Source organism: Lissotriton helveticus, chromosome 6 (assembly GCF_964261635.1).
Source record: "Lissotriton helveticus chromosome 6, aLisHel1.1, whole genome shotgun sequence".
NCBI lineage: Eukaryota > Metazoa > Chordata > Amphibia > Caudata > Salamandridae > Lissotriton > Lissotriton helveticus.
The window spans coordinates 207,745,800-207,766,979 of NC_136067.1; the positions used below are offsets into that span (position 1 = coordinate 207,745,800).

At 41.8% G+C, this 21,180-nt stretch overlaps 1 protein-coding gene across 1 annotated transcript in view; it reads right to left on the reverse strand.

The window, feature by feature from the left end:
* Window positions 1-884: 884 nt before the first annotated feature.
* Window positions 885-21,180, reverse strand: part of LOC144762427 (cytochrome P450 2K1-like) — a 222,370-nt gene continuing 202,074 nt past the window's right edge. Inside the window, exon 9 of the mRNA XM_078647609.1 lies at window positions 885-1,170. Coding sequence (XP_078503735.1) covers window positions 989-1,170 — 182 coding nt within the window. The 3' untranslated portion in view covers window positions 885-988. The remainder of the gene's footprint in view (window positions 1,171-21,180) is intronic.

Consider the following 21,180-nt stretch of genomic DNA (forward strand, 5'->3'; position numbering starts at 1 on the left):
TTCGAATCCTACATATTCCTTAATAGCGAATCGCAAATTGCGATTTGCAATTAAGGAATACCTTCTCATTCATTACTATTGGCCTACAGGTCCATAGGAATGAATGGGAAGACATTCTCAATTTGCGATTATCAACTAGAGAATCGCAAATTGCGAATGCAATTTTAAGGGTGCCAGGGTGTCAAAAGGACACCCTGTTGCACCCCTAAAATGTACATGTGTGCACATGTGGCACACATACATGCCCTAGCGGCATGCATGTACGCCACATGGCACTTTGAAAAAAGCAAAAAAGTGAATTTTTCAAAGAAATCGCAAATTACCACCAACTTGAAGTTGGTGGTAATTTGCGATTCCTTAAGGAGAAATCGCACAACGTGGGTGCTTTTTACATCGCATTTAAGGATTCGCAAATTGCGATTCCTTGAATGCTTTAGCAAAATACGGAATCGCAAATTTTGCGATTCCCTATTTTGCGAGGGCCTTTTTGAATGATACGTCCCAAAGGGCTTTTTCCCATTCGCATACGGGCCGATTCTGAGAATCGGCATATTTGCGAACGGAAAATGGGCTTCATACATATGCCCCCAAATGTTTTATTTGGAACAAACAACTTTTTCTGTTTAATCTGATGCTATTGATATACACCTAACATTTGGGGATGTTCATACAATGAAGGCTATTGAGCTGCACTTGTGTAGTGTTTCTTTGGCACACTGGTGCCACCTGCACCCTACAGTTACTGACACCCCATGCTAAGAGGGGTGAAGAAGTGATTTGATAGAGAGAATTAAAAGAGAAAACCTGTGACACTTATGCATTATAGAAGGAGTTACTGAGTCACATTCTCTTAAATAGAAAAGTGAAAATGATGGTGCTGACTCTTCTTGAAGATCTGGAGAACACTTTATTAAATGTACACTTTTTAAAAAAATCATTCTATAATATACCTCACCAAAACGATAATACAGGGATTTTTTTTGACTCTTTAATATCGTGATACAGCACACATTCTGTGAGGCAGTGGAGGAATTGTAAATCCAAATCCAGGACTGATGTCCACGTTGGTTACATCGGCAGGAGGAGAGAAAGTGAACTTCTGCAACAGGTTTGTGAAGAAAATGAAAAGCTCCATTTTGGCAAGGGTCTCACCCGCGCATAGTCGTCGACCTAGAACAAATAGAACTTTTTAGATGAATTCAGCTCAATTGTGGTCTACCGCATTTTTAAAATAAAGAACTGGATAAATGCATAAAGCTGATAAGAAAAACAATAATGATAAACTTAAGAATGTAATTTAAACACCAGCATGCTTACTAGTATTGAAAAAGAATCATATGCATGTAGCAAAATTAACAGCATAAACCTGCAACCTGCTGCTACAAAGGCAGTTTCCCCATTTTTGAGAAAAATTTTAAAATATTTGAGGTGTAAAACACATATTGCAATTCATGGTATTTCAGATTTTTATTCTATTTTAGTACAGCATATAGTTGTGGAAATTTGTGAAAATTGTTTATCTCAAAGCGAAGTAGGCCTCAAGCATGGAGTAAAACAGGAGGCAAATATGATAACTTAGCAGGAGGTTTCCAAAACAAGGCCTGTAGGAGAATATTTGATGATAGTACATTTTAAGCACAATTTATCCTATTCAGCAATAAAAACTGGAATAGTTTTGAAAGTGAATATAAAGACATGGGCAGGAATACAACATGAAAAACAAATAGCTCGGCTGCAGTAAAATATTTTTGGACAGACATGCATACAGTGGGCCTAATTGAGCCCACCTTTTCGGCCACATGACTACAAAGAGTTTATTTAGGGCTTGTCAACAGTTAAGCAAATGGCAGCCATGCATCCCCATTAGAGGATTTGGGATTGGGATAAAAATTGGGGATTGGGATTACCAGTGGGAGGACGAAGGAGCTAAGGTTTCAGTTGATAGTCTAGCTAGGATGAATGTTCTTCGAGAAGTCATCATGTCAAGCTACACCTAAAAACATCTATTCAGCTCTGTTAAACGGTTCATGGATTTTAGCAACAAAGCTCCATATGGAGGTCATAATTTTAACGGGGCAGAATTTATCTGTAGAGCTGATATATTTTTCCTCAACCTTCCTCCCGCTTCCTAGCAGAAATGATGTACTCTTCATTGAAAGTTGCAACTTTTCTTAGCAGTGCTACAGTTGTACCTAGCCCTCTCTGCAAGTTCACCCAAACGTGTTTATTTATTGTCTTCACTCGCCTTCTTTGCTCTATCAGTTTTTCCTTACTTTTAGGAGTCTGTGCACTTTACCACTCTAACCAATGCTAAAGTGCTTGTGTTCGCTCCCTAAATATGGTACCATTGGCTTACACCTGATTGGCACATTTAATTGACTTGCAAATCCCTAGTAAAGTGGTACTACAAAGACCCAGAGCCTGTAAATTAAATGCTACTAGTGGGCCTACAGCACTCAATGTGCCACCCACTAAAATAGCCCTTTAAAACATGTCTCAGGTTTGCTACTGCCGCCTGTAGTAAAGTTTCAAAGTCTATACGGCAGAGAGAATTATATGTAAAAGATAAACCTCATTTTCTTAAGCTTTACATGTCCTGGTAGTAAAAAAAAAAATCTAAATTCGTTTTTTCACTTTTGTAAGACCCATCTCTCCAATTGGATGACGTTGGGTTACTTTATTATATTTAATATTTGTCAACCTTTGATTGAGAGCAGATAGGATATCAAGTTTGGAATTAAATATTTGTTTAAAATTACCTGTAATACTAAAGTCTGATTTTAGATGACAATTTTAAAAGTGCCATTTTATTGACAGTTGGCAATTTCCAGCTCAAACGTTTCTAAGGCTTTCTAGTAGTTTCCAGCTGCCTGGACCTGCTAATGGGTGACCCATTAAGAATGCATATTGGCCCAAACAGTGAACAATAGTGGGCTTGTGGGTTGAACAATCTTGTTAGGATTGCTGGGGAGCTTATCCTTGCCACACTTGCATTTCAAAAGGCTTGCCTACAGCACACACAAAGAAATGTAGTCTTTTGGGGATTTAAAATAATATATTTTTATTGAGTTTTAACAACACGGTGTAACAAAGCAATGCATATAAGATCATAAATACAGGAAGGTTTAACTAAGAGACATGACAGCAAAAGTCAAATAACATAATGAAGCTACAGCGAGTACCCATTAGGCCTGGGTGGTGAACTCTTCTCCGTTCACAGAGTTTGCGGTGTTTTCTGCTCTCCGCGCAGCGCAGCACGCTGAGTGCAGAAAACTCCACTCTGTGTAGTGAAGCAGAATCCCTTTCCGCTCGGGGACATTAAGTTCGCGAGAGCAAGCTGCCGTTCGAGTAAGATTCTACCCGAGCGGCAGGAAGACCAGCGCGAACAGTAGTTCACACTGAAATCTGCCACTTCTGGAACACTGCCGATATGTTTTGTCACTTCGCAGAGTTCTGCGTATCAAAACTCCACGATCTTTGCCTGTGCCTGGTAGCCATAACAATAGTAACATACCCAGCAGAGGCAAGGCTCCATCATAGAAAAGATGAGGAAGCCCACATAATGAGAATGCTCAAACATAGAAATAGTCAAGCAGGGCCTTCCTTTCCTAGCAAACCCACCATACACAAATTCCCACACACAACAGGAGGGGACAAGCAAAGCAAGGAAGCAAAGATAAAGGAAAGTCACTAAGAAGTGTCAATCGTGGTGAGACTACCCGCTCTGGCATTTGAGGTCGGTACAAAGTGCGAGGAAGAAGAAACATCCACAACCACCCATGCTCCATTTGCGGACAAGCTAACAAGACGGTAACCCATGAAGCTAATGTAGGTACTTTGCACACCCTATTGTCAGAATCAAATGTGAGGGTAACCTACAAGATGCCCCACTTCAAAGGCTGGCACCAGATATAAATATTGGATCCTCTGACCAACTGTGCAGAACATCCTGGGACATGGGTATCGACTCATCAGGAAACAGAGTTTACAATGCTGTAAACACAGCACAGTAGTTTACAACGTGGTCATTACAGCAAACGTGTTATAACACGTGCAATTTCATTGCAAGTCATAACAACAACTTGCTGTAGGAGGCGTGCAACACCAGGGAATGTGTTGGATTTTAAATCCAACACCTTCCCTGCTGTTGAACAAACTGGAGTAGGATAAGTAATTAATACTATTCCTAAGTCCAGCGCGCCCCCTACAGGAAGTCGCTGATTTGACTTGCGATGTAATGGCATGTGTGGTAACAATGTGGTCATTGTAACAACTGCATTGTAAACGACCGCTTTTTAACGTGCTATATTCGACTCAGCAAATGCCTGTGGTAACGAATGTGACATAACATATCCTTAGACCTTAATGACATCATAGGAAGTGACTTCATATGATCCCGACCCTGATTTTTTCCAGGCATGCTTGTCACATGATCCTAAAAATACAACTGAGGATTTGTGTTGAATAGGTTCCCAAAGTAATACAAAGTTCTGCTACTTTGTGTTATTTTGTATAATGGGGTCATTCAATGGGGCTTGGGCAAGATGGCAACCGAGTTAAGTCACAGAACTGAGAGCTCTGCGACCCTCGGCCAATAATTAAGTATCCCATCCTGACCTGGGGGGTGAACCGCCCCCAAAATATTGCTTGCTCTTCAGAAGCGGCGCTAAATGAGGGTGGGCTTTCCACTTCTGGGCCAACTGCTGCTGTGCTGGAAGCCACAATCTACGACTCCTTTATGTGACTACAGGACTGATCGGCCAGACAGTCCCTGAGCAATTACAGCTCGTCCGGGCTTGGATCGAGCCGGGGCCCCAGGAGGGGGGCTGCAGGAGGGGCAGCCTGGAGTAGCGGTTGGAGACACGTCGCCACCTGTGGTGTGCTCTTAGGTCGCGAGGCTGGTCTGCCCAGTACACTCTGAGGAGGCCTGGCGGCACTGTGGTGGCCCATTGGGACAAGGACCACGGCTGAGTGGTGCCAGAGAAACCACAAGAGGAGCGGCTAGTGGCTCATGACCGTTTGTGTGGCATTCTTCCATCCCGGCCAATCAACCACCACCTGATGAGTTTTGCCGAATGGGATGCAACAAATTATATGCCTGTTGCTCGGCAGTGATATTCTATACATCAAGGTATGCTCTCAAATTCAAGGGACTGATGGCATTCGTCCCTGCACAGCCTCCTGACATCTTTGAAGACATGCAATTGCAGATGGGGGTTTTCCGGAGGCAGGTGCACTCCTACTGATAGCTGCTGTCTGGACAATACACATTAAGCAGAAACCATGTTGCTTTCTGCAAAATAACTGACTCCCAGTCACCACAATAAACTGTAAGTCCCACTATTGTCTACTGGGTACTCGACCCAGGGCCTGCTCCTCCCAGATTACGAAGATGGGAACCTAAGCCTGGGCTCATTTACTCCTGTAGCTGGCCCTTCCCCTTGAAGTGCAACAATGGCTGTGGGGTGTAAACAACATGAAACTCAGGGCACACTCACCGCCCAAGTCACTGCTTCAATGTTTACACCCCCCAACTACTCAGCTCACTTAATTGGCATTTGGAGTCAGGGACCCTAGTTTTTTTTGTAATTGGTCTGTGGACATGTACTACCTGTCGGCCACCCGGGAGTTCTGAGGTCCGCAGACAGCCCAGCTTGGTACACCAGAAAATGGCTGACAATGCGAAGGATCTCTGCAGAAGGCCAATTCCTCAATCACTGGGGCGCAGACACTGATTTGTCTTTGTACACGCCGCTACCCTCACAGACATTTATCCCACAGTGTGCTAGAATCCGGCCACCCACACAATGGTATGCCACGAAGACTGACAAAACCCCAATGGCAGTGGCTGGCACCATGGGTAGTTAGACCATAGATTTAACCGATGCTCTCCAAGCACTCCAGCCAATTTGATGAACTCTTGTCTGTTGTGCTGGACATCAAATCGCTGAGACTCGAACCTGGTTCCCAAGCTCTAAGGCCGGTAGCTCTGGCTATTATGCCACACCCTCTCCCTCACATTCATGGTTCTCTTTTAGGCTGTTATAAACTGCCTCGTGACGAGAACCCTGGCACATATATATATATATATATATATATATATATATATATATATATTTATTTTACAAATTTACTACTAAGTCTGTTGCTCAAGCACTGTATATGTGCTTTTCTGGACCCCAGTAGTCCACGTACATGTGTTCATCTCTGTCTGGCACACACTACCTTCCTACATGCATCCATAAAATTTCCTTTACCAGAATCAGAAGTTCATCCCACAACTGCAGTTACGTTTTTAGGTCAAGTCTAGCGGCAGTGCACATGCACTGCTCGCTCGGCGAGGCATGCAATGGTGGAGTAAGGCTTCGAAGCCCCACCCATATTTTTCATTGGCCTGTCGTCCTTCGTATACGCTGACTTCCGAGTCGTTATTAGGGCTTGCTAGTCCCTCCTTGGTACCGCCTTGTCTGCATTTGTTACCTCCTATAGCGACTGGACCTTTTACTGGTGTGGTTACCTGCTCTGCTTTAGAAGTAATTGAACACTATTTTATTTAATGCTCTTCAGCTATCCCACCCACTACCACGCAGCACGTCGCCCACTTTAATGTTGGACACGCTCCTTTCTTGAGACGGAGCTTGTCTAAAGAAAGGGGTGCAGCCTTCATAAATGTGAAAGCGTTGCATGAGCCCTAGTACAAAATATATATATTTACAATGCAATAGGTCTCACTTTTGTACGAGTGTAAGCTACTGCATTCCCAATAGCTTCAACTCTCGTTAGCACGAGTTTTAGTGCATTGTAAATGCTGGTTTGTTTTGAATTGAGTAATGTCCCACCAAAGTCTCAATAAATTGAACTATAGAGGCAACTCTACAGCAGAAGCTTGAACAGTGGTCCCTAGGACATAGTTAAGTGCTCTCTAGGGGTGTTAGGAATGTGATTCCAAAGCTTCATGTTGTATAGATATAAACATGATTTTAAGCATGCACACTAGGGATGTGTGTCACATGATTGTGATTTTTAAATTGACCTGCCAAAATATTGTATCAACAAAATGAACTACCAACTTATCGTCAAGGCACATCTACTATTCTTAACTCCACATCTATTTGGACTGACAAGTTGATAGTGAATATCGAGGACATGAAATTTTAACAGTTCAATACTATAGGCTAGTTTATACTGACTAGAAATTGATGTCTACTGTAGATGTGGTTCATTTAGCGTGACTAGACATCATTGAGAGCTATTCAAATCTGCAGAATAATATTGCATGCTTATTCACGTGAACAAGCCTTTCTCTCGCTGTATGCTTATGCGTTTTTCCATTTCAGTAAAATCATCGAAAAGAAGCAAAATGAATGTAATATTTTATGCTCCTACGATTAAGTAATGTTCAGGATGTTCTTTTATATAAAACTTTCCAAGGACAAGTCATTGTATTGCTGTGTTACATAAAAATGTCAATTTGCTTCCTTAATTAGTTATGCATACCCTAGCCAATTAGATACTTTCGGAAGTAGGTCTCTCTAGAAGGATAATGATTCCTTAAATATTGACTGGTTTATGCCTTTGCAACATTGTGAAATCTTGCATGAAATGCACATGGTTTCTGTACTCTGAAACGTTACAAAAACAGCTTTATTTGGGAGATGAGCCAGAGCTTTCCTGGACTTTCGACTGAGCAGACTATGGCATCCTGTCTATTTGTTTTATGCTTCGTTCTTGGGTTTCCTTCAGAGGCACGTTAGTCCTCTTTAAAAATCATACTTTGAATATTTTTGTGAAGCTTATTCCTAATTGACTCATTGCTTTCTGTAATGATCCTATTTTGGAATAAACTCACGAGGTTTTAACCTAGCATCCTTTTCTCACATTGATTTGTTTATTTGCTTTCAGCTAAGTCTTACAAAGACTCAATTAGTCTAATGAAGACTCAGACTGTCCCGATCTTGTACATTAACTCTCTAAGTTAATCAGAGCACTGACAATACTAAAACCACAATATTGTGGTAGAATACCTGAACGTACAGTGAAGAATAGACTAAAGCTTATATCGTGCAAAGTGTATTATCTGGGGGGGGGGGTGGTATTTGCAAGCCCAAGCCAGACAATAGCCACCCAAGATGCCTTTCTGCCCTCCACTTGTCTGAAAATATGCTATTTAGATTTGGCCAGCTGCTGATTTCGCCTGTGGTTGATGCACAGTGTTTTTTTTTGGGGAGGGCAGAATGTGCAAGTTCTTTAAGTGATTAGTTGAAACTGCAGCTCAAACACCTTCAGATTGGCCTGGTCTCTGTGAGGCCTGGATGTGTTCCATAATGTCCTGTTTTTAAGGATAAATGAACACTAACCTTGGAATGTTGATGAAGTGTGATTGTTCCATGTTCTTTATTACTGATGCTTATTTTTTTCCATAAAAACATGTAAATTGATTTCTAAGATTGATTTATATTTCATAAATGGCTGCCTACATGTATGATTTTGCTCTAAAACAATAATTGCCTCATTTTCCAACTTCAGAATGCAGTTACAAAACCTTATTCTCTGTCGCCACTACTACATCTATGTTGAGGACTATGTGGTCACCCATTAGAATTATTTATTTATTTTTCAAGTGTGCATCCATTCAAGGGGTCTTGGCACTAGGAGTGTTAAAAATATCAAAAGAAGGAAGAGGCCAAGTTAACAAGTAATCTTAGAGTTCTTCTTGCAACAAAAGATGTTATCAAGCTAGAGAGAAATGTGGGATATATTAAAGGAACTATGCACAGTGGATCATACAAAGGCTTCTAAATTGTACACAGTCCTTGGCCAGGAGTGATATCTTCATGCAAACAGTGCCTGAAATTACCTTAGCTTCCCACAAATCAGGGCCTATTCAAAGTGGCTACAGACATGTGTAAGCAGAGCAAGATTACATGAGGTAGAATGCTATTAGACAGCAAATGGCAAAATTAAGGCCAAGCAGCGGTACTGTGAGAACCCTGCGATAAAGCGGTCAGTACCGAACTGCGTTTTAAGGGCCATTAATCCACCTCTCAAATGCGAGGCAGCAGGTTATGATAATGGTCACAAAGGCTACCTAGCATATCATTAGAAATAGGAGTGACAGATATACCTCCGTGGATAGTGCACCCAAGTTTGTTGTAATTCTCTTTTATTGTTGGGATTATTAAAAATTAAAGAGGCGGATCACAACCAATATTACATATGGATTCACAGATTGATTCATGGATGACAATTTTTGTTAAGGAAGCCTACCAGCACGGGGACGCACGGTCTGGTGTTACCACTGCGCTCTAGAAGATATTTTTTTTATTATTACCAAAAGGCAATGTTTTAGTGACAACAGGGACCAACTTGAATCATTCAGGCATTAGGAACAATATGGGGAAGTTAACAATTTGGTAGATTGCGTCAACAAGTTAGTCAAAAACTGTATAAAGAGAGTGACTGATTGTAAAATGAACTGCAGAAAGGTTTTGAAGAAAAGCAAGTGAGTGTGCAATCGTTACCACATTCCTAATTCTAAATTGTCTTGTGGGTGCAAAGGAAGTGCTTAGGTAGAATCTGGTCCCAAGACAGGAATGAAGAAGAATGTGAGCAGAGCAAAGATGACGCGTAGACTCAGGCTTACATCCTTCTGAGGTTAATAAAAAGGAGACTTGAATCTCCCTGAGGTTTGTAAAATGAGAACAATCAAATGTATTTACACAACTATGAAAAAGCTGAAATATAGTATCATGTGCTATAGAAGAAAGCAAACTGTTATTGATATTTTGAAGGATTAAACAAGAACTGGGTTATTCATTTGGTAACGCCACCTCCTAGGACTTACTTGCCACTCCCCTGCCGCAAATCCTGTAGGACATATGAATCGTCTTGTTCCTCCAGTTACCCAAGTACTGCTGTTAAAACCCAAGTCCCCCATTCATGTGATGTGCTCTTCTGAGTAAAAGAACATTTTTGTAGATCTGCTGTGTGAGGATGTGGCTTAACAGCTAGAGTGGTTGTCCTCAAAGCTGGTGAACCAGGTTTGAGTCTTGGTAGAGACGCTCAACATCCTGTGATTGTGGGCAATACAATTAATCTCCCTGTGCCGAACAAAATTAATGTGTTTATCTGTAACACAATTGGTGCTCGTGCAAAGTGCTCTGATACCTTCAGGGCAAGTTTGCGTTATATAAAACTAAAAATAAAACATTGGGAAAAGCAAAATGTTTATTGTGTGACTGCTTGAAATTGCGTGTGACTGCATGATTGCTTGAAAGAGCATTGATACTGTGTGTTCTATTTTACTATTTTCACCACTGTAATACACTTCCTGCTTCCTGTTCATTCCGTTTCCCACCCCACACCATTTTTTCCCGCCGCCTAAGCCCTCTGCCCCCCCTCCTCCTGGACAGTCCCTTCCACGTCTACTTAATGGAGGCTGCAATGTCAAATGCAAACCAGTGTGCACCTGGACTGCACCCAGCACTAGAAATCCTAGCCACGCACTCCCATAGGTACTCTGCAGCAGAACTGCAGACCCTAGACTATGCACGCAGCAACTGCTGCCTCACATCACCGCGCTCCTCAGCGGGACCTTTCACCTGCATCCACTGCTGATTCACCACCAGCACCCAACACTGGTCACCACCACATCAAACACCATGCTAACACTTGATGCCGACCCCCCACTGGATCAAGTCAGCTGCCTGAGTCCTGGTCAATGTTAGATCATTCTGCAAACACAACAGCAACATCTGAACACCATCTCCACCACGCCCCCGAAGTGACCTTCATCACGCATACCTGGCTAACCCCACATCCGCCCTCGACATCACAACAGCAATTCCCAGGGGCTACAAGATGAAACACAGCGACTGCCTGAACGAAAGCGGATTTCATATGCACGTTCTTTTCACCAATTGCAGCTTGTCACTAGCCGGTTTGCACACCACATTCCAATATGTCTGCCGTAGTGAGCACTGTTTCAATATGGCCCCCAAACACCTCCAGACCGCCCGACTACGTGGCGTTAGTCCTGTCTCTATGTTGACCCTTCATGTGAGACGAAGTACCCGTAAATACATGCACGCCAGAGTGTTCCCCCGGATTCAGCCATCACGCTGCCCAGGAAGGGACCCAGTACGCCCAATCTCTGAACTACATGAGGTAAGAGGAGCACTATGCCCCTGCCCCTTAATTTTGATTCAGTTTGACCGTCATTCGGACTGATCAGTAATACCCTTTTACAGATCTACCAGGCACTCTGTCAGCCATCGGCTGCGACCGCCCCGGGACACCGCTTCCCCATTGAAGGCTAATCAGGCCTTAATTCCAATTTTTGAAGGTAAATATAATTCCCTTCGTTCCATTCCGCACGCAACCTTACTCTGCATTCTTATATGCCGAATTTTGTTCACAGGCGTACTGCTACGTTCACCGCAATCCCCAAGACATTCTTCTCCAACACCGCTTGGCCAAGGTCAGTGTGCCCCACCGGTTATCTGACACAGTCGAGGGCACTTTCATCACGCCCTGCAACACTTTGAACTAGTGCTGTCACTTTCACTCTAGCTTCACCGACTTGCACCGTGATTTTCCTGCACTCTTCCTGGCTCGTCGTTTTAGGAGAACACTGCAATTGCACCGCGCCGGTTTTACCATCTATATCACGTCAGCCATGTATCAACCACCAAAGCACCTCTAGGTAGATCGCAGTAGACATGCATTAGGCTGTCTCACTTGCTCAATTTACTCGGTATGTTAATCCGCGGCATTCTGCCCCGCGCATGGTTCCCAGTGCTCACGGCTGTGTCTCCGTTTTAACACACTTACTGCACCTTGCACTTCCTTTCAGACCCTCACTTGGTCTTCACTTAAAAATAGCTGACCTGTAGGATTTTAATTGTAAATAGACTCTATTTTGAACTGGTCTTTTTTTCCCCTCCCCCTCTCTCCTGTTACTTCCACAGGCGCTACTATAAATCAGGCAATAGCATTATAACTAGTCCTGAAGATGATCCCAGTTGATAATTGGAGCTAGGGATCGAAACGTCACGTCGATTGTCTTGACAGTATTGTAACTGTTCCAATGTGTAAATTACATTGCAATAACTGTCTGGTTGAGCTTACGTTAAAAAGTATTACGTTGTAAGCCTCCTTGTGCTCCCTTTTTTGCCTGTCACTCTATACTCTCTATTTCCTTTCTTCCCCTAACCTGGTACGTGTTTGTGCCCAATGTATATTTTGTTCCTTGCTACATCTATGTTCACATTTTTAACATTGTCGTTAAAATAAATATTCCCTTGTCCGGCTGGACATTGGAAAACAGAACCATAGTTCTTATTTAAGTCTATGGGGGAATTTTTTCTATCAGCAACTAAGCTAAGGACCTTTGTTCTTTATAATGAACGAACACGGAGGCAGCATTGCCATCCTACACCAACAGTGTTCCCTCCCGCAGCTGGACTAAGCTAGGTAGAAAGAATCAAGAGCAGAGGGTGAGATTGATTATGAGCTACACAAGCGGGAAAAGTAAAATAGAGATATATTAGGTTATTAACAGATATTGGTATTTATTGAAAAGGGAACTTCACTTAACTAAACATGTGAGTGAGAAACCGTGCATTGTTTACACAAGGGGACAGACCCTTAAGGATTTCGTGAACCCAAGCAACACTATGAATTAAAAAAAAAAAATGTACTGGGCAACAGTGGTTGTTCAAGAAGGTTTTCATAAATATGGTCATTGCATATGCTGCCATTTTATGTAGCGTTTAGCATTATCATTTCAGGATTATGTTAATAATAAGAAGTATGACATACGAGATGTGTTGTACTGTAACTCCTCTTTAAGCACCTGTCTTTCTAAATTACAGATATAAATAAAATGATAATAACAATGTTTTATTATTGTTTTATTTATCACCTTCTGGCAGTCGGTCGTCGCTCTTCTGTCATTACAGAGGAGCCGCCCCTATACGTTAGAACCTTTTTGGACATATTCCCATGGTGTACAGCTCTTCACAAACCAAGTACTGTGAAAATATATAGTCCAATGATTGCATTGAATTTATTTATGTATTTGTATTTAGGTATTTTGTGTTATTTTTATTTTTCTCCTGTAGTTTGGTAGCATTTGAAAAGAGCAAATATGCAGAATGTTATTCCACCACCATCCTTATCCAGTCCTGGAAATCCTCCAATGAAATGAATTAAGTGGAAGAATGTTTTTTTATCAATTACATGAATATGTTTAGGCAAAATTTAGAGATAGAAAGGAAAGTAGCTCCATTACAACATTATCTAGAAGGGGAAGGGCAAGAAATGTTATAACATTTACCAGAATTAAGTGAGGAGAATGCAAGAGGGCTCACAGTGTTTGAAATTTATATGGACCAACTTGACATGCACTTCTTACAACGCATTAGCCCAATATTTGAAAGGTACAACTTTGGTTGAAGGTCACAAGGGGAAGGTGAATCTATTGAAGATGTTGTTTCAGCGTTAAGGAAGCTAGCTTCTACATGCAAGTTTAGTCCAGTGAACGAAGAACACATAAGAGATCAAATTCTCCTCACATGTAATATTTAAAGATTGAGAGGAGTTTTGGTTAAAGACTATCCCCTTTAAGAGAAGTATTAATTGTTGCAAAACAAGTGGAACACACGCTAATGTGCATCAAGGAAATAAAACAAGGTAAATGGACTAAAAATACAGAGGACAAGAATGTAGTATTGTTAGAGAAAAAAATCATAACTAGGCAAAAGTAGTGAACTAGATTTAAAGGAAGCTATTATTGATGTGGTCAAGAAGGGTACATGGCACATTCTAAAGAGGGTCCTGCTCTAAAGACCACATGGAACAGGTGTGAAAAAGAGGTAATTACATTGAATGTTGTAGAAGCTACAAAACTAATAAGAAAAACATATTTAGAGATGTCAAAGAAGTATGTGATGAGGTAGTTTTACAGATGTGTGATAATACTACAGGTAATCTCTAAATAAACAATGGAGGACAAAGAAATAGAAGCCATACTTGATTCTCGCTGAAGTTTGACTATCATCCATATAAATAAAAATGTAAATGTTCGTTTGTTCAAAATCGCAAATCTCTGAAAGTTCTTCACCGATAGCTTTGAAATGTTGACACAACGTTGGATTCGAATAGGGGCATGTTTTTATATACACAACGTTGGATTCCAATACGTGTGTGTCGAATACGCACGTGTTTTTAATCGAAAGCCCAGACAGACACATAAAAATGTCAATGTTCCTTTGCTCAAAATCTTAAATCTCTGAAAGTTCTTCACCGATTGATTTGAAATTTTGACACAACGTTGGATTCGATTAAGCGCGTGTTTATATATACACAACGTGGGATTAGAATACACGTGTGTCCGATATGCATGTGTTTTTTAATCAAAAGGCCGAACAGACCCTATTGATTTGGTTGCTGCGCAAAAACTACAAGGGACGCATACAGACAATAGTCAACATATATTAGGATGAACAATGGGTGTCAGGATGGCAGACCCGGAAGTGGGTGGAGGGAGGGGGAAGGAGTTGGTTCACTTTGCAACATTAGCACGTGTTTATATATACACAACGTTGGATTTGAATACGGGCGTGTCCAATATGAGTGTGTTTTTAATCGAAAGGCTGAACAGACTATCAATTTGGTTGCTGCGCAACAACTAAAAGAGACTCATAGAGACAATAGTCTACATATATTAGGAAGGACAGTTGGTGTCAGGATGGCAGACCGGGAAGTGGGTGGAGGGAGGGGGGAGGAGTTGGTTCACTTTGCAACATTAGCGCATGTTTATAGATACACAACGTTGAATTCGAATACGCGCGTGTACAATACACGTGTGTATTTAATCGAAAGGCCGAACAGACCCTATGGATTTGCTTGCTGCTTAACAACTACAAGGGACGTATAGAGACAACAGTCACAAAAACATATTGTATACCCACAAGCATTGTGAAATTAAACATATTAGAAACGTGCGGTTACTCTTTTCTTTTTCTGCCATTTAACCAGACTGAGCCGCAGCAACGCGTGGCCGGGTACAGCTAGTTTCAGATAAAAACTTTAAGGAAATGTTTAATGTGAATATGAAACTCAACAAAATAGATATACGACACGAGGGGAATGGAGGACAACCCATCAAGATGAAATGTTTCTTTCAAGGGAAAATTGAGTACTAAATAGATTAGCCCTCCCCATAGTGTTTGTGTCTGTGAGAGGGTAGAATATTCTAGAAGGCCAGTACAAACGGACTTGGGAGTATACAATGATCCCAATGCCAATCTTCAAGTTCAGATTCAAATCACATAGGAAAATGTATGTTTTAAATGGGAATTTCCAGAACCTCTTTAGCGATCTGCTATATTGCCTAAAAAGTAACATACACAAGATCAAGTTCTCTAAAGATGCTATACCTGAGTCTACAAAAGTCAGGAGGTTGCCCATGTGCATGCTTGGTGCTGTCAGAGGAATTATCTAGGTTGTGTAAACTTGACATCATAGGGTCTATGGAGGCCACTGAGTGGTTTGCACCACTAGCAGTAGCAGGCAAGTCTGATCAAATCATCAGATTATGTATGGACTTCAGGGCCCTCAACAAGGAGACTGCTATTGACTGTTTTCCATAACCCAACATTTCGGAGATGTTACCCACATTAGCAGATGCAAAATATTTTACAACACTTGATCTGACCTCTGCTTACCACTAGGTAGGATTACATCCTTACTTAGAAGAGTTAAAGGCTTTCATAGCACCATTAGAGCTTGTTTCAGCAGCATCAGTATTTCAGAGTCCTGTCTTCCTTGATGGGATCAATACCTGGTGCTTATTTTATTACCAAGTTGACATTTTGATAAGTGGAGAGAGTATAGGACATCATGATTGTGAGAGAAATGAAGTGAACAGGGATTAACAATGAAATACAAAAAAATTCAAATTTAGGCCCGAGGAAATTAACTACTTAGGACACAAAGTAAGCAAAAAAGGAAATTAATCCTGTAGGGAATTTGTGGACAGAAGTTTAACTTTGACTGCATCCAAAAACAAAGATGAATTGAGATCCTTGTTGGGCATGGCCAAATTCTTTAGCAAATTCATACCTAATCTGGTGTTTTACATGAGAACACAATTAAAAAACAAGACAACATTTGACTGTATACAGGCATATGAAAATGAGTTCAACGAACTATAGAATTCCTTAGCACATGCCCCCTAAAGTAGGAGTCCTTTTATCTGGTAAGAATCTCATGTGTTGCCATCAATGCAAGCTCAAAAAAGGGTTTGGAGCAGTAATGTCACAAATAGATGAAGGCTATCAGATGAGAAATGACTGATACAGAGAAAATAAATTAGTACAAGGATTGGACAAAAAAAGAGGTTTGGGTGATTACAGAGGGAGCACTTTCAGAACATGCATGTATGGAGAGAATGGCCAATGACAACATTCTTAGGAAAGAAGAACATATGATAATGAATACATGGATCAGAGGGGATGAGGATTGAGATGCATTTAGACAATTTTCGCTGATTAAATATTAATTGGTTGCGATGAATAACTGTTTGTTTAGGGGTACAAAATTAATTCCATCTGAAAACTTGAAAGGAAATCTCATTTATTTAGACATGAATGGTGTTTAGGTAGATGCAAAGCAAAAGAAAGATTGAGACTTGATTTCTGGTGGCCAGGAATGGACAAGCACATTGAAATATTAGCTACTGTGTTCCAGGGCTAACAACAGCATCACAATTTTACTCATGAGAAAACCATATATGGTTCTTCATGAACTACCGGAGGCACCCAGGACCAGTGACGGCTCGTCAGCTAAGGCAGAGGAGGGTCGCCCCACTGTCTTGATGCAGTGAAAGAAAGGAAAAAATAAAATGATAATAACTAATGTAATTATCATTTTATTTTGTCGTCCTGCTGGGGCAGCTTGCTGAGGTGATGGAGCGGGTTGAAGAGTAGGAGAGGAGGGTACAACCCTCCTAAGTGCACAATGACTGATTGGTCAGCCCTCTTTGGTGTCGCAAAACAGTCATGCACACTTTCCCTGTTGTCCAAGCAGGCTGCATTACAGCCTGCATGGAGAACATGTTCTCAGACCAATCACAAAGCTGCATTGCAGCTTTGCGATTAGCTGCAATGAGCATGGGAGCCCTGGCGCTTCCTGTTAATACCAGGAAGGAAGAGGATGCAGGAAAGGAGACGGGAGATAAGTGATATTTTTTACTGAATCCTCAACCCCTTCCCCCGCCCGCTGTGCCTTCTCCCCACCTGCCCCACTGCCGGTGGAAGGCAGAAGCCGAGACTGCCCTGGACAGAATTAGCTATCAATGTAATTGGGCCATTGACAGGTGATACATATCCTTCATACATAATAATTATGCCTAGAAAGAGTTTGCAGGGTTCCACTAAGCAGAACTCCATGACGTGACAAAAAACTCAGCCATGCTCCGTGGAGTTCAGTAAGCGGCAGAGTGAGGTAAGTCACGCTGCTCGTGCTGATTTTCAGCACCGGGCATTTGTCCCGCCCTGTACAATCAGCACAAATGGCACCATGCACAGTGCAAGTAGGCTGAAGAAAGAGTTCAAGGTAGTAGAGTGGGTAAGGATCAAAGCTCCCACAGGGTGTATCCAGTTGTCAAAGTTCACCAAACCCATATAGATAGTCAAGATATTACCCAATGCAATAAAAACTCAGAATGGCAGGATTTGGAACTTGGTAGCTAAGTTTCATGAAAGATGCACAAGTGATAAAAATCCAAAGCAACCAAAAAAAGGGATAAATAGCAAAGACAATTACCAAAGTAATTAAAATACCTAGCAACAAGGGCCAATCACGATGAACCTACCTGTCCTCCCAAATTTCTGAAAGACTATATTACCATAATAGCATTTTTTATTTGGATCACTTTCTGTTCTATACAAATCGACATATTTGCAATATGTTTATGCAGCTTAAAAGGTTTTGTATCTCTGTTATGTTATTAGCTCTCTGTTATGAGCTTCTGTGTTTATTTTGATTCTGTCTGAACATATTTTAATATGCATACGTTTAAGTATAAATCCTTTATAATTTTCCTTGTTTAATTGTTACCATGATTCTTTTTCAGTAATTACTACGGGAAGGTGTGCGGTATCCCTATCACATTCCCCAACTTTGTTGTTTGCTTCACCTTGAAGGGTTCTAGAATGTTGGGTGGTGTGGCATTGTGGATGACAGTTGGTGAGCTGAAGAGGCTGCAACTGGGGCATTCAGAATGTACTACCTCTCACGTAATCTCTGTTCTGTCATTTCCGAGGAGTTACTATAGAGCAGTCTGGTCTACTGTGCGATGAAGAGGCTCTGGAGTAGCTAGTTGTGAAAGATCATGCTCAACCTGCAGGACAGAAGGATTACGGGCAACCCAAGGGCCACTCTCTAGTCTCTTAACCACTACTCTGCAGTTTGTAGTGCTGAGGGTGTTTAGCTGAGCGTTCGTATCCAGTAACATGTGCTTCTTTCCAACCTGAAGAGGGTTCTTTTTTGCCCATTGCATGCTCCTGTCCTACAACTGATGGCTCCTCTCTCAAATCTAATGCCTATCCAGATGTTTTTTTTGCTCTATATTCTGATGGTGCCAGGCCAGCAATGGCTACAAATGGCATATTCTAAACAAGCTAATGGCTCCTGTACAAGCTTTGAGTGATGTGGTCCAGATCGCCTAACGCTTCTGTCAACTTGGCTAGCATTTTCCAAAGCCAACTAAATAACTGTTTTCATTTTGTAAAATGTTTTTCATAGCATTGCGGTCGCAAGTATGTGTTGGGTGATGGGGTAAGATCCTAAAGACATCAGCAGGCCACTTGGTCTATTCACGAGTGATCACAGTACATCCAGTGCTTTAAATGGGCCGGTACTCACTGGTACTGAGTACCGGCACTTCTTAAATTTACCGAGCCGAGTACCAGCACTTCTCCACTGTCACGGAGAGTACCGGTACTCAGGATCGGACTAATAAGTTGGGCACTGGACTGGTGCCAGAGGGCCAGCTGCATACCGTTTGTTTAGCAGCATGTTGGACGTTGCTGTATGTATTATTCGGCTGTGGCAAGCAGCCCGATGGGGCCTGAACAGCCTCTTGGAGGCCTGCTGAAGGGGCAAGAGGGACTCTGCTCACTTCCTACCCAGATGGACCCTCTCCTTGTCCTCATCACCTGGCTGCCAGGCATCAATGCTGGGTCCGTGGAGGAATACAGGCACAAAGGGCCATTTTCACCCCTTGGCCTCCCACTGGGGTCTGATTGTCTTTCACATGACTCACTTGTCTCTGCGATTACACCCCACCCGCTGGGACATTGAATCCATGATGGGCGGGGATGAGGTGGTGAGGATGGCTTAAGTGGCCTCCTGGGGCCCAGGTGAGGTGGGGGAGGTCAACTGACGTCACCATTAGAGGCCAGTATTGTTCTTCCCCTGGCCTCTACAATGCTGGACTCTGCACATACTCTGGACCCTGAAGTGTTCACTGCCTGCCAGTGCAAGCTCTCTGGTGGGGGGCCTCCTGCCGAGGGGAGAGGAGGAAAAATGGGGGTGAGTGAAGGTGAAGAGTGAGGGGGGAGGAGCAGAGAGTTTAAAGTAGGAAACTCTCTGCTCTCTCCTCTCTGCTAGTAGGAAAAGGTAGAGAGGCAGAAGGGGTAATCGCAGACAGAGATGTGGAAGGCATCCAGAGGGTTATGGAAAGAGATAGCGAGGCGCGGAGAGGGCAGATTAGAAATAGAAAGAGTGATGAGAGAGAGTGATAGGATACAATTGGGGTAGCTTAGAGATGTGAAAACAGAGTGTGGGTTTGAGAGGAACAGAATCAGGAGGTATTTGAAAAGAAATGCGTGGAATGCTTGTTTGTTAGGGATTGCGCCAAATGCAACCAAGTAGGAACATTAGAAATATTATGATATTAAGAAGCTGCAAATATTACAAAACAAGAAAACATGAACATTTGGCATTTCACTTCTTTTTATAGAACGAGTTAACACATTTTGTTTGGATTGATACATTTCTCACATGTTTTGTTCTGTCCTGCAAAAAGGTGTAAGTGCCAGAGTCTCTCTCGTCCTAGAGCACAAGATTTTAATTATTTTAAGGCTTTCAAACACTCTTTCATTTGGTTCCTCTTTCAGGTGGTTTGAAGTGTGCTGACAATTTGCCTTCATATTTCTACTTGATAAAAAATAAACAATCAGTTCCATTCTAAAATTCAGCACAGATTTTAGTGCACATCTGGTGCTAACATGGCACACTTTTATATTATTGTGCTCAATAACATTTTAAAGAACAATACATTTTTACTAATAATGGGCTTTTCTATTTTCTCAAGCGTTGAGCATTTCCTTTAACATGCCTGTAGTAGCACGCACTACTAAAACATACTTGATAATTCAGAAGATGTTTTATGAGACAAAATTTAAAATGAAACCTTTTCTCTCTGGTGTAGCTAGAGATTTCTGGAAATGAACTCAGTCATTTGCCTCGTGGAACCAAGTGCTCCTAAATAGGGTTTGTCGTTTTAGAAATCTTTTTTCAAGCTGATTGTCAAATACAAATGTTTTCTCTCATGGCACTACAATGCTAGTTGCATGTATCTTCTATCCTTGAATAAGTACAAACTACTGATAGTGACATCAGATCCTTTACAGCAGATAAAGTAATTGAACTGGCAAGGAGTGTCAGGTAATTAATAAACAGTTCATGGATAATCGGATGGGACACTTATCTTATATGCCGGGTGTGACGGCTTAATGGACTAAAGCGCACATTGCTGGAGCTTGTGTTTGACCTCATGGTCACAGATTTAAACTCTGGTGGGTGCACTTAGCCTTTCATTCTTCCGAGGTTGGTAAAAGGAGTACCATCAAGTTGGGTAACAATAAATATCTGTTATTCAGTGCCAAGATACCCTTCTTGGTGAACGTGCACTTTACGAATACACATGTTATGTTATACATCAGCAGATCATACAGTCGCGTCACGAGTTAAGGGTTCATAGGCATGGTAGTAATAAGAGAATGAGCATGCCTCAATAGACATCATGACTAATCTCAGAAATGAACAGTGTATCATAGTAGTTTTGGGGCATCCGCAGAAAGTGCTTCACAACCCAAATTATCTTTA